The sequence below is a fragment of the Lissotriton vulgaris genome, chromosome 5, assembly GCF_964263255.1.
Source record: "Lissotriton vulgaris chromosome 5, aLisVul1.2, whole genome shotgun sequence".
NCBI lineage: Eukaryota > Metazoa > Chordata > Amphibia > Caudata > Salamandridae > Lissotriton > Lissotriton vulgaris.
In genome coordinates, this window is record NC_141693.1 from 75,902,082 (window position 1) to 75,916,416 (window position 14,335).

Sequence of the window (14,335 nt, forward strand, 5' to 3'; positions counted from 1 at the left end):
TATAGAGGTTACTCCTGTCCTTTGGTCAGACCACTTCCTTGCCAAATTTGTGATCAAGGGCATAGGTAAGTCAGCGCCTACCCCGGCACATCAACAGGGTCGTGTCCATAGGGCATTCCATCGAGTAACCCCAGAGATGCTGGCTCAAGCAGCTGTGGCCCATCCCTGCCTCTTTTCAGGCGATCTAGACAGGGATTTGCAGACCATGCAGGATTGGTTTTTGGACAGGCTAAACGATCTTGCCCCGGAAGTAACATCTCGCCCGACACCGAAACGGGTCTCCGCGCCTTGGTTTACCGCTGCACTGTCGGCTACGCGGCAGCAGTGCAAGGTAGCCGAAAGCGCTTGGCGGGCACAATATGACACTGTTGCCAAGCTGACCTATAAAACGGTGGTCAAGGCTTATCACCGGGACATTCGCCTGGAAAAAAAAGCGTATCTAGCCAGGAGAATTGATGCTGCTTCCAACTCCTGCAAGGAGATATTCTCCATCGTGAGAGAATTCACCTCACCTTGGTCGAACACCTCGGACCAAAAACCATCTGGTACCTGGGCTGCGGATCTTGCTGACTTCTTTACGAGCAAGATCCAACGCATCCAGGAGTCATTCCTGGTACCAATGTCTGTGGGCCAAACTGAACGTGACATCATCACACTGCCACAGGCCGGGCCTAGGGCGACGTTGAGTGTGTTTCCTCCAATCTCTGCTCCGGACTCCCTGGCTCTAATGGGCAATTTAAAATCGGGTTCTCCCCTTGACCCATGCCCGGCTAAATTTCTAGCGAAAGTCGCAGAGGTGATCAACCCGTTGGCTAATCCGCTTTTGAATCTTTCGTTGAGGCTAGGTGTGGTCCCGCAAACCTGGAAGCAGGCGATGGTGATTCCCTTGCTTAAAAAATCTGGCCTAGACCCGAAGGCCCCAGTTAATTATAGGCCCAATTTCCTTGAATCTAATGAGATCTTGCACGCCACCCAATCGGGCTTTCGTCCCCATCTTAGCACGGAGACTGCGCTCCTGGAGGTTTCGGAAACCATTAAAGGGGTTCTGGACTCTGGGGGCAAAGTCATGCTGGTGATGTTAGACCTGTCGGCGGCTTTCGACACCGTTTCCCATGATGGTCTTCTCGCAAGACTTCGCGAGATAGGCATACGGGGGACGGTGTTCGACTGGTTTTCTTCCTTTCTTGCCGGCCGCCGGCAAACGATCTGGGCCCCGCCTGATTCCGCCGTGATGCCGCCTCTGGGAGTCGGGGTCCCTCAGGGCTCTATTTTGAGCCCGACCCTCTTTAACATCATTATGACCCCGTTGGCGGCACTGGTGGAGTCGCATGGTGCCCAGATCGTATCCTATGCGGATGACACCCAGCTCCTCTTCTCTTGTACGAGAGGAGGCGAATTTGATGGGGAGAGTATTCGGGATTGCCTTGGGGCTGTTTTTCATTGGTTCCATCTAAACAGCCTTAAGTGCAATTCCGACAAGTCCGAAGTACTTTTCTTTGGGTGTGACACCGAACCTGACTGGCAGACTTGGTGGCCACGGGATATGTTCCCTCCATCCTGCTCCTCTCAGGTTGCAAAGAATCTAGGGGTGAAGTTGGATAACAGGTTAACCCTGAAATCTCAGATCCTGGGGGTGTCGGGCATGTGCTTTGGCATCCTTAGGATGCTGCGGAGGTTCCTTCCTTTGTTATCCGTGGAACATAGGACGCTGACAGTTCAGGCTCTGATTGGGTCCAGGTTGGATTATTCCAACATTCTCTACCTGGGCCTTCCAGAGTACTTGCTGCAGCGCCTTCAAGTGGTGCAGAACGCCGCGGCCAGGGCAATCTTCGGCCTTAGTAGGCGCTCTAGTGCCTCGGGCTTGCTGGTAACGTTACATTGGTTGCCCATCCGCAAGAGGATCGCCTTTAAGGCTCTGACCTTGGTCTATAAAGCTCTTCACAAGGGGGGAGCTAAGTACCTCCAAAAGAGACTGGTCTTTTATCATCCAACCAGGTCTCTGAGGTCGGAATCCCTGCACCTTGCTGTTGTCCCTCGGGTAAAGAAAGCGCGTCTTGGCGGGCGCTCTTTTGGATTGCTGGCATCTCAGCTATGGAACTCTTTGCCGCTGGCCCTGCGGGGAGCCACTAGCTTGCTGGCTTTTAGGAAAGGCCTTAAAACGTGGCTTTTTACTCAGTAGCCGTTCTCTCTTGAATTCCTGGCTCACTGCTCTTTTAGTCTTTCATTTGGTGTTATGTTATTATGTTGCAGCTTTTTTGCCTTCTCCAATAAAAAGCGCCGGGACACTCTTTTTGAGTAGCCGTGCGCTATAAAAATGAACAAATAACATAACATAACATAACATAACGATGTGGGCAGGGGCAAACTCTAGGGGGGAGCCTGACTTTACCTTTTGGAGCAGGGGGAGAAGCGTAGCCTTAGTCAGGGGGGGATGGAGGTGAGTTTGGAAGTGACAGCGGGTGGGGAAGGGAGGGGGATGTTGGCCTTGATCTTTGCGACCTTATCAACGAAGAAATCGTTGAGTGAGTCGCAGAGCGGTTGGGAGGGGGGGATCGAGGCCGAGGCTCTATTAGATGAGGCAAGCTCATGTACTGTAGCAAAGATTTCTTTGGTTTGGGATTCTGCTGCCAGTATCCTGTTAGAATAGAACAGGGTCTTGGCATCAAGGATGCCTTGCTTATATGCCTTGAGCACGGAGAGGTAAGTGTTTTTTTTGGCGGGCAGTATTCTCTTCTCCATGCGCGCTCTGCTCTGCGTGCGGCCAGTTTCTTCTCCTTGAGGTCAGGGGTGAACCAGCGGTTAGCAGCATGGGCTCGCTTGACCGCGATCCGCCTCAAAGGGGCAAAGTCGTCGCCTGCCTGGGTCAGCCAGCCATCGATAGTGGCCAGTTGGACCGGGGGGGCGAGGCCGGAAAGGTCAGGGCAGGAATTGGCTAGGGATGAGCAGAAGGACGGCATGTCTGCCTTACCCCATTTTCTAACCCAGGTGTTCTTGGGAAGGGGAGGTTTGGCCGCTGGGGCTAAGGCAAGGGAGAAGGAAATTAAAAAGTGGTCCGACCAGGAACAGGGGGAGATGGTAGGGGGAGTAGTGGAAATATTCGAGTTCCAAACCTGGTCGAGCGAGTGGCCATGCACGTGGGTAGGGCTGTGAACATGGGGGGTGAAATTGAGACTGGTCATAAGGTCGGTGAATTCTTTGGATAGGGGGCTTTCGGCAGGATCGTTGGGCCAGAAATTGAGGTCGCCCAGGACCAGCACTGACGAGTTGTTGACGACCAGTGTTGCGAGAATGTCCTGGAGGCTGGAAACAAAAGTGGGAGTGGGGTGCGGGGGGTGATAGATGAGAACAGCGGTAAGTGGGGCCGAATGAGAACTAGCGCGAATTATCAAGCAGTCGACTTCAGAGATGGGGGGAAAAGGAAGAATCTGAAATTGAAAGTCAGTATGAGCTATCAGGGCCACTCCACCGCCTCTTCTGCCCTCCGGTCGATCCGCTCAGATGATGGAGTATGAGGAAGGAAGTGCGGCTAAGACATTGGGTAGGGAGTCGGCCTTAAACCAGGTCTCTGTTAAAAACAAGAGATCCGGATTGTGGGTGTCGAGGTAGTCGAATAGCTCATACTGATGACTGACTGCTGATCTGGTGTTAAGAAGCGCAGCAGTGGTGTTGAAAATCGGCGTGTGGGGGACAGGAAGAGGGGAGAGAGTGGGCGAAACAGTGCAGGGCAGGGGGGAAGAACTTGGTATGGCGGCAGGTGGAATGGGCGGAGGTCTCGAGAGAAGACTTAGGTTTTGCAACAAATTGGACACATGCGAGCTGATGGTACCTGGGATCCAATGGGAAAGAAGATCAAGGGATGAATATGTCAGCGGTGGGACATAAGGAGGTGCCCCTTGCCCCGGCCTGCCGCGGACGGGCGCAGACGGGCTGGACTCTGGCGTGACTCCGGCGAGCCTACGGCGCGCCCGCTGCGCTCGTCCGCTGCGCTCGTCCGCTGCGCTGACACATGGGGGACGTTTAAATGGAGGAGCAGCGTAGGGGGAGTGGCGTGGGTGGGGTTGGGCGAACCAGCCCAAACCAAGATGGCGGCCACTGCCGCTGGGAGCCTAGGATGTTATCAGCTGCAAGCCAGCCCCGCTGAGCCCCTAGGAAGCAAGGTAGGAGGTTAGAGGTACCTGTAGATTTTCAGTGCAGGTTAGACACAAAAGGATCACAATTTAAAAATTAAAGTGTGTCGCTGCTTTTAATCAGCGTGACAGCGCGCTAAAAACAAAGTGCTCAAACGCAGCCCTCAGCTCCTGCAAGCAAGCCCACTGCCACCGGGCTGCTCCCAATCGCTGGGGAGACGTCAGGATCACTCCTAAATGGAGGAGCAGCGTGGGGGGAGTGGCGTGGGTGGGGTTGGGCGAACCAGCCCAAATCAAGATGGCGGCCACTGCCGCTGGGAGCCTAGGATGTTATCAGCTGCCAGCCAGCCCCGCTGAGCCCCTAGGAAGCAAGGTAGGAGGTTAGAGGTGCCTGTAGATTTTCAGTGCAGGTTAGACACAAAAGGATCACAATTTAAAAATTAAAGCGTGTCGCCGCTTTTAATCAGCGTGACAGCGCGCTAAAAAGAAAGTGCTCAAACGCAGCCCTCAGCTCCTGCAAGCAAGCCCACTGCCACCGGGCTGCTCGCAATCGCTGGGGAGACGTCAGGATCACTCCTAAATGGAGGAGCAGCGTGGGGGGAGTGGCGTGGGTGGGGTTGGGCGAACCAGCCCAAACCAAGATGGCGGCCACTGCCGCTGGGAGCCTAGGATGTTATCAGCTGCCAGCCAGCCCCGCTGAGCCCCTAGGAAGCAAGGTAGGAGGTTAGAGGTACCTGTAGATTTTCAGTGCAGGTTAGACACAAAAGGATCACAATTTAAAAATTAAAGCGTGTCGCCGCTTTTAATCAGCGTGACAGCGCGCTAAAAACAAAGAGCTCAAACGCAGCCCTCAGCTCCTGCAAGCAAGCCCACTGCCACCGGGCTGCTCGCAATCGCTGGGGAGACGTCAGGATCACTCCTAAATGGAGGAGTAGCGTGGGGGGAGTGGCGTGGGTGGGGTTGGGCGAACCAGCCCAAACCAAGATGGCGGCCACTGCAGCTCGGAGCCTAGGATGTTATCAGCTGCCAGCCAGCCTCGCTGAGCCCCTAGGAAGCAAGGTAGGAGGTTAGAGGTACCTGTAGATTTTCAGTGCAGGTTAGACACAAAAGGATCACAATTTAAAAATTAAAGCGTGTCGCTGCTTTTAATCAGCGTGACAGTGCGCTAAAAACAAAGTGCTCAAACGCAGCCCTCAGCTCCTGCAAGCAAGCCCACTGCCACCGGGCTGCTCGCAATCGCTGGGGAGACGTCAGGATCACTCCTAAATGGAGGAGCAGCGTGGGGGGAGTGGCGTGGGTGGGGTTGGGCGAACCAGCCCAAACCAAGATGGCGGCCACTGCCGCTGGGAGCCTAGGATGTTATCAGCTGCCAGCCAGCCCCGCTGAGCCCCTAGGAAGCAAGGTAGGAGGTTAGAGGTACCTGTAGATTTTCAGTGCAGGTTAGACACAAAAGGATCACAATTTAAAAATTAAAGCGTGTCGCCGCTTTTAATCAGCGTGACAGCGCGCTAAAAACAAAGTGCTCAAACGCAGCCCTCAGCTCCTGCAAGCAAGCCCACTGCCACCGGGCTGCTCGCAATCCCCTCTTTGGGACACTCCTGCTTGATGCCAGCATCTTTGCTGCCTCCTGTGAGTGTCCTCTTGACCAAGGAATGGAGTGCTGTGTGCACAACAGACAGTCTCCCAGAGCTAAGGGGAAAACATCTGCGGGAAGAAGGAATGGGAAGAGAAAGAACACAAGTCCTACGGAGTGAGTGCAGAGATGCTTGTGTTACCCATATATATTCTATATAGCTGCTGAGTAAAAAGGAAAAGAAAAGTGGGAATCAGTGAATCTGCTATAACGATAGGTTCTATACAGCTTTGAGCCTATATTGCTTATTACTGGTGTAAGAATACCGGAGTAAATTCCCTCTTCCGTTAGGAAGGCAAATGCCTGCATGTAAAGAAGGATCATACAATCTAAGGAAATAAGAAGAGAGTAAAGGTTTATGTGGCAACAGGAATCTAGAACAGGATAGACCCTATATACATGTGCGAGACTTAAGTATACCTCGTAGCTTTCTGTTCGGGGACAACAGAAGGCTCATACTGTAGACTAGAAAAGTAGAACAAGCATTGGCAAAGCCAACAGGTCTCGCCTTGATGACCTTATAAGTGTTTAGCCATGCAGCACATTAACCCCACCTGGGCAAATTTCTGTTATGGAACTAGTGACTCCTTGTCACCTTAACAGCATGTGTACTGTATTCGAATGCCATCTAATATATCATTGCATTATGGGAGATGTAGTCTTTCTTTGGGCGACAGGAGCCTATAAGATTAATGAACCCGTTAATGATGCCACCTAGAAGGGAAAGCCCGGGGCAGAGACAACGTTGGCCCCTTGTGTTGCTTTCCGGGCACCCTAAAGATACCCGCACTGAGTCATGGCGCCCTTTGATGCATGGCTTGCAGTAAAAATAAGGCTGTTGTTTGGAATTCCCAAAAAGTTTTTATTTCAGTGTGAATTTAAGAGACCGGGAACGGGGTGTGTGGAAAATGTTGGGATACTCAGACAAAAGGCGAGAGGGAGGCCGGATAAGGAGAGGGCCTGGGGCAGGAGGGGGTGGGGGCTCAGAGTCAGCAGGGGTCGGTGGGGGCTCAGAGTCAGCGATAGCAGGGCTATATTTAAAGGCTGTTTTTAGAAAGCTGGGAACGCTTCGCAGAGCTGATAGCACCAAGCTCAGCGCGCTACCAAAGGTGGCAGTGGAATGTCTGCAGGAGGCGGGGCGCCTTTTAATAGCTGTCAGAAGCATTAGTAAGGCGGTATCTATGCGGTTACTAACAACAGCTATTTAGATAGCTCACACCATGAGCTGAATGTGGCTAGGTGCTTGAATAATAATTGTATGACTATGGAAGTGCCTTCCCAGTGTGTTCTGCCAGCTATTGCAGCATTATCCTTCTACCTGTGTTTGGTACTCGTTTGTAACATGCACACGTCACTTTTCTCTTGTAACACACTGTTTGGTACCTCTTACATTTTGTTTGCTTTAGATACTTGCACAAGTGCCACCATTGCCTTTGTAACGTTTGTTCTTGTGCTTGAGTGTCTGCCATTTATTGCAGTATTATACCTCTACTTGTACTTTGTACGCTGTTGTAACCTGCACACATGTCACTTTTTCCTCCTGTAATGCACCGTTTGCTACCTCTTGTATTTTGTTTGCTCACAATTGTCATTTTTGCCTCATGTAACTTAACGTTTACTTTTGTAATGTGTTCACTTGTAATGTTCTCCTCATGTATCAGTTCTGTTCCTATTGTGAAGCACTCTGACGGCTTCGGGTAAAGTCCACGCCATATAAAAACGCATAAAATAAATAAACAAATAAATAAATAAATAAATCTCACACTGACTCAGCGGTATTCATTTCACTGCACACAGAAGGATGAAAGGCTGACTCGGTAAGGCGGGGGTCTGCAGTGTGCTAGGCGGGAGGTGTGCAGGTCCAGGAGAGTCTGACTGGCAACCAGTGCCCATGGCCGGGAGAGATCGCCATCCCGGGCACGTTGTGGGAAGGCTTTTACAGAAACGGTGACAAATCTCGAGCTGAAACCAAGGCCCGGTCTCCCCTAAGGGAAGAAAGAGAGAGATGGGTCCTGCATCAGAATTTACGATTTCTGACATCCCTTTTCCCAGTCCTTTCCCTTCCCCCTCCTGCTCCTCGCCGGATCCGTTACCCCAACACTGACGCCCTTCCTGTATCGGCTAGGCAGACAAGCACTGGCAAAGCCAATAGGCCCGCCTTTTGGCTGTGACAATGCTTTTTGCTGACTCTGTTCAGCCTTTTAACAAACAGTGGTGTGCCACAGGGGGCATGGGCAGGGGAGCACCTCACGGGCCACCGCAAGTGGGGAGGAGGGCATTAACAAACAAAATGCAGACAACGGGAGGAGGGCAGGAGCTTGTTTAACACAGACAACAGAGGGGGGCGGGAGCAAAGGGTATGAGGACAACAGGGGCAGGAGCCTGGTATAATGGACAACGGGAGGGGGAGGGGAGGTTACTTCACTGGTCGCTGTAAGAGGGTAGGGGGAGGAACAAATGGAATGCGGACAACGGGAGGGGTTGGGAGCATTGTGAACATGGACAACGGGTGGGTGGCAGGAGCAAAGCAACAGGAAATTAAATAAGCGTGCCCGCTAAAGTGAAAGCAATCGCACTGTGTTTAATTAGTAACCTGATCCACGATGAGGAATGCAGCTGCCACCCTGCGCGCCGCTGCTCGGTCCCGAGAGCAAAACGCTGTGGGAGTGAACCTTTGGAGAAGAGGTGGGGCATGCACCCACCTTTGGCCACTTGCGTGCTTTCATTATTGAAAGACATAAACAAAGGCCAAAACAATGTGTGGGAGGAGTCAAACCCACACGGCGAAGTTTAGAGTGCTCACAAGAAGCCTCCCATAGAGCAGCCCATGCGCGCTGCGCTACGCTCCACCTGAAAAGGAATCAAAGGCAAAACAAACTTCTATGTACAATTTCCAATTGTATATCTCTTCTTGTCAAAAAAAGGTCACAAATAAAATACAAAAATATATAGAACCTTAGTAAGTTTGTGTGTACTTAATTCTTTAGAGGCATAGACTCATACAAATGTACACACTGATGTGCACACTCACACACATATCCATAGACAGTTGTACAAATTCACAGATGAATATCTCCAAACCGTGTATATACAAACCTCGCAAATTCACACTCTCACATAGGCACACCCATATATACACAGAGATACCTATGTAATTTCACTGATGTATAACTCCAGACCTATGAACACAAGCTCACAGAAGAACATATGCATTTGCACACTCACAAATACCACCAGACTTTGCAATATGCACATTTCTAGACAGGCAAGTACTAACCCACAGCCAGTATATCCAAACTAAAGCATACACAACCCTCAAACACACATGTACACATATCAGTACATGCCTCTGAATACTCCATGTCTCAAAATATATACATGCATACGCAGATACACAGAAACATTCATCCACGCCTACAAAAACACACAAAGGTAGAGATGCGAAGACATGCATGCACTACCATGAATAACCCCAGGACCATTCATACATGAACACATACTTAGACTAGTACACAAAAGCATGAATATGCATGAACGCACAAATGCGCATGCACATACACACACACTAGTACATACTCACAGCCAGATGCCATAGTTGTGCTCACATACACTTCACACACCATGTAAGTTTATATAAGTACTTAAGGTCAGAAAAGGTCAGAAAATAAATTCTTGTTTTTAGTTATTTTAGGACGAGCTTTTGGATGATTTCAGTCTAATGTCCAAGCACAGTGACTCCGGTCAGTATATTTATCTGGTGGGGACCATGATCCAGGCTGTAGGGTGACGAATTAGACACAGTGTGTAAAACACAAAGACATGGGCACAGAGGGACAGCACTCACTGGAGTCACTCACCCTCATGGTTTTATATTTTTCCTCTTCCTTGACTTTAGAGTCCAGAATAAATTCCTCCTCTTTCTTCAGAAGCCACAGCCACTCTTGAAGTTTTACCTGCAGGGATAAGAGTGCAAGAAGAAAGCAAAGATCTGTAGAGTGTGATCTTTCTTACAAAACAGTGTCACTACAGAACCTGCCCCATGTGCGCAGAATGAACGTACCAGTCATACATTAATATTGTAAGTACCACCCAAACATATCCAGATTGTAAGTACCAGTTGAACATATAAGGATTGTGAGCACCAGCCCCAAGTATCACAGGCAAGAATACAGACACCAGTGTCACTTCTTCGGTTCTGTTCTTGCCTAGAAGGACCTGAAATCTTGTTCCACACAAACTAGCTTCATCACTGGCACTAACGCCTTCTAGATAAAAGCACTGGGCTCGATTCACAAAGGAAAACTTAGACGTTTGGTCTATACTTAGACCAAACGTCTACGACCTTGAAAATTCACAAAGGGCTTTTACGAGTACTGTCCTTATGGTCGCGCTTGGGGTCAATGACAGGAGTCAGGCAGTTGTTTGCAGAGAGTCTGCAACAGAGCAGTTACAGCCCTTTACAAGGTCTGAATCACGAATCAGACAACAGCCTTACGGGGTCTGCAACAGAAAAACAGGCAACACACTCATAAAGGGTCTGTGTCAAGAAACCACCAGAACGAGACAGAAGACACCAGCCCTTTACAGGGTCTGCAGCAGGGATCAGGCACCAACCTCAAACAGGGCTGCAGCTGGGAACAGGCAGGATTAGTGAGAGAGCAGGCAGCGACCCCAAGCATGGAGTCTGGCAGGAGGGCAGCAGTCAGATTGGGAGCGAAAACAGTTGGGTGAAAGGTTTTGGCGCAGTGTCCATCTGACAAACTCCCGTTTTACTATCCTGGCCCGGGTTATCTTCTTGTACCACGAGTCCTCTGACAAGTGCTTTACATCTGGAGCTTTGCTCTCCATCAGAGTGCAGGATTGAGGTCCATCCAGAGAAGTCCTGGTTTTATCCTGAGTAGATCCCCCTCCCATGACAATATGAACTTTTTTTTAGTTTTTTTTTGCAGAGTTCTATATAGCACAAACTTAACCCGAATCGGGTATCAGAGCGCTTTACATAGCACCAGTTACGTTACATGAGGACACACATTCATTTTTGTTAGGCATGGGGAGATTAAGTGATTTGCCCAGAATCACAGGAGGTTCAGCGTCATTACCGAGACTTGAACCCAGTTCCCCACGTCCGAGATCGGGCCCTAGCCGTTAGGCTAACTCCTCTACCCAAGGTTTGTGGCAGACGAGTGCAGTAGTGCGGTAGACGTCACCTCAAACTCAGATTGAAGAGTGACTGACACTACTTTCTGACTCCGTGTAGTTTGTCATATCTGGGCTCCATCTGTATGTATGTGCAGCATACATGTTGTGTCACAGATCTGTACAGCGCTGTATTACAATTAGCAGGGCCTCACAGTGCTATCAGGCTCAGGTCCCTTCAGGCCCAGGTCTATAGGATGCAGTGCATGTGGACATGTGAGGTGAGGTTTCCCTGTGCAGTGATGGGGCCTTGGTGTGTGTGAAACGCTTTCTGTTGTAGAGTCTTTTAAAGTCTTAGTTGTAGTCAGAGCCTACAGTCCCCCTTCTCTTTGTAGCCTCTCCACCATTCCCTGCTCCTCACACCCCCCACTGCCCCCGCCCTCCATTACAATGTTTTTGAAGCCAAGTACAACAGTTGTCTTGAATATCTATCCCGATGGAAGGAGGGATTGTGTCTGGTTCACTCTCAAGTTCACTGGTTCCCTCCAAAGGTCTGGCACTAATTATGACTCTGGCTGGACAGTTGGATTAGATTGAACTGTCCTAGGACAGGATATAAACTGTCCCCTTTTAACTTTATGGAGCTCTCACAGCACTGAAGAGAACGCTGAAGACCAGAGGCGGGAATGATGGCCGTCTACCTTCTACAGGAGGCGCTAGACCCCCAGGACCGAGGAAGAACCTCTACTGAAGAGAACGCTGAAGACCGGAGACAGGAATGATGCCCGTCTCCCTGCTACAAGAGGCGCTGGACCCCAGGACCGAGGAAGGACCTCTACTGAAGAGAACGCTGAAGACCAGAGACGGGAATGATGGTCGTCTCCCTTCTACAGGAGGCGCTGGACCCCAGGACCGAGGAAGGACCTCTACTGACGAGAACACTGAAGACCAGAGACGGGAATGATGGCCGTCTCCCTTCTACAGGAGGCGCTGGATCCCAGGACCGAGGAAGGACCTCTACTGACGAGAACACTGAAGACCAGAGACGGGAATGATGGCCGTCTCCCTTCCACAGGAGGCGCTAGACCCCGGGACCCAGGAAGGACCTCTACTGAAGAGAACGCTGAAGACCAGAGGTGGGATTGATGGCCGTCTCCCTTCTACAGGAGGCGCGATACCCCCAGGACGGGAGCAGGAACTCTGTTGCTTCTGGGGAAAGACTCTGGAGGTGGACTGCCTGCTTGGGGGGAGGGGGACTTGTTCTGATCACCCGAGCCCAGTCCAGTGCTCAGCACCTTGAGGGGAGGAGGTCGAAGACTCTGAGCTTCCCAAGACCAGGAGCCTGTGATCGCAGCCCAGCGCAACGGTCCTTCATCCTGTGAATGGTCCCCAAAGCCGGCGGGCTTCACGCAGCCAAAGCTACAGGAGATCTTCACTCTGTGCCCAATGATGATGTAAGTCTAGCGCCTGGACCCTGCACTTCACTTTGTGTCTGATGAACCCTACACTGCTGGGGAGCCATCTTCACAGATGCCCTGGTGACCCTGTGCGCTTCACACTGCATTGCTGCAGCTCTTCTTCTGCACTTCTGCTGTGTCTGTGCCCGTGTGAGCCCGTGTGCTACACCCTTCATCACCTCCTCTCATCTGCTGCATCCCATCACCACCGGATCGTGTGTACCACAGCCCAAAATATACATTGTATCCTCTTAAAGAGTTAACATGTAAATTGACTCGTGAGTCTTGAACACCCACACACATACCATGTGCTCCTCTGCAGCTTCTTCCTCTGCGGAACTGTCACTTGTGAATCGTTAACACCCACACACACTCCTTGCACAGACTTCTTCGTTGGGGCCCACATGGTGGGCAATGATCCATAAACACATACCTAGAGCGCTTCAGCAGCCTCCTCTATGGACTCTCGGGTGCCCTTTGAATCCCTGAGCACCCACAGACACACCCTGTTCTCTGCTGCAGCCTCCTCAATGGCATACACAGGCAGGGTGACCAGATGACTCCATGCCACCGGGACACAACATTTCTGGGCTTTTGATCTAACAGATCAGGGCATTCTGCGACTTGTAGTCTTAGTTCATTTTAATGGACCCTATTGCTTCAACACACCAGATAAAACAATGATATGTAAAAGATAAATCCAGGAATGGAAAGTGGTGTCCCAGGGACATGGAGCCATCTGGCCACCCTATAAAAAGGGTGACTTGTGATCTTTGAACACTCACACACAGCTTGTAATCTTCGACTGCCCCTTGGTGTGGCTCACCAAACGACTTTGTGATCCCTGAATGCACACAGACATACCCTGTAATCTTTACTTGTAGTTCCAGAACACCCCACACACACCGTGTGCTCCTCTGCAGGGTCTTCAATGGGGCTCAAAGAGTGACTGAGATTCCCTAAGGCCCACGGACGTACCTTGTGCTCCTCTGCAGCCTCCTCTACACGACTTGCTGAGTGAGTTGTATGCTCCTTGGACTCTCGGCAGGGCCAGCATATCATCGTGTGATCCTCTGCACAGAACAGCAGCTGTGCCTGGTTAGGTTTCTCACACAGATTCTCCCCCTGGGGCCTCACGGGGGGCAGATGAAGCTGTTTTGCAATTTCAACCATGTTTCCCAACTGCCTGTTGGGCCTGAGGTTTTTCCCAGAAGATTTTGCTCTGCACTGTGGACAGGGGAAGTTTTCATCTCCTCCCTCCCACATCTGGGTGATGCAGGAGCGGCAGAAGTTGTGTCCACACTCGGTCATCACCGGATCAGTAAAATATTCCAAACAGATGGAACAAGTGGCCTCTTCCTGGAGGTTCCCGAGCTGAGCTGCTGCCGCCATGATTCAGAAATGCGTGAAGTAAAGGTACTTTTCACTTTATCTCTTTGTGAAGTGGGTGTGTCTGTGCGTCTGCCCCTCTCTGGCTGCGCTGGGACTTCCGGATTCATGTTACAGCCTTCAGAGCAGAGAACTGACTCCTCTGCTCTTACTCGAGGTTTCCCTCTTTTCTCGGCTAAAATACCAGCAATTCGGTTTTGTTCTCAGATTCTGTAAGTGTCAGGAGTGGTCACATAAATATGGATTTCTATAAAATCCTCTGAGTTATTTTTATAGTGGGAATTCTGCGTCTGTTTTGTAATAATAATTGTTTCAGAACTGTAATGACATCTGGAAAATAATTTTGAAACAATTTCTTTATGCATTTGCTGTTTGAAAGGCTGAAAAATAACTGTTTTTCTCACTTCTTCACATGTAATAATTATCACTGGCATTACCCGCAATTGGAGGAGCAATTTATACCGCAGGGTTGAATAAATTATACAGCGAGATGAGGCAAATTATGCGGCTGAACAACAATCTTTGACAGCATTATTTCAATTTCGTGCAATTTTATCTCACACAATCATTGTCTGAGCAGAGGTTTAATCTCA

At 50.4% G+C, this 14,335-nt stretch overlaps 2 protein-coding genes across 2 annotated transcripts in view; one reads left to right on the forward strand and one right to left on the reverse strand.

Moving 5' to 3' along the window:
* The window catches only part of LOC147710228 (E3 ubiquitin-protein ligase TRIM39-like), a 98,838-nt gene extending 85,093 nt beyond the window's left edge, over positions 1-13,745 (reverse strand). Inside the window, exons 1-2 of the mRNA XM_086919959.1 lie at positions 13,332-13,745; positions 9,618-9,713 (exon numbers count right to left, since the gene is read on the reverse strand). Of these exons, the coding sequence (XP_086776085.1) occupies positions 9,618-9,713; positions 13,332-13,745 (510 nt within the window). The remainder of the gene's footprint in view (positions 1-9,617; positions 9,714-13,331) is intronic.
* The window catches only part of LOC147710229 (E3 ubiquitin-protein ligase TRIM39-like), a 255,116-nt gene continuing 254,509 nt past the window's right edge, over positions 13,729-14,335 (forward strand). Inside the window, exon 1 of the mRNA XM_086919958.1 lies at positions 13,729-13,769. Within this exon, the coding sequence (XP_086776084.1) occupies positions 13,755-13,769 (15 nt within the window). The 5' untranslated portion in view covers positions 13,729-13,754. The remainder of the gene's footprint in view (positions 13,770-14,335) is intronic.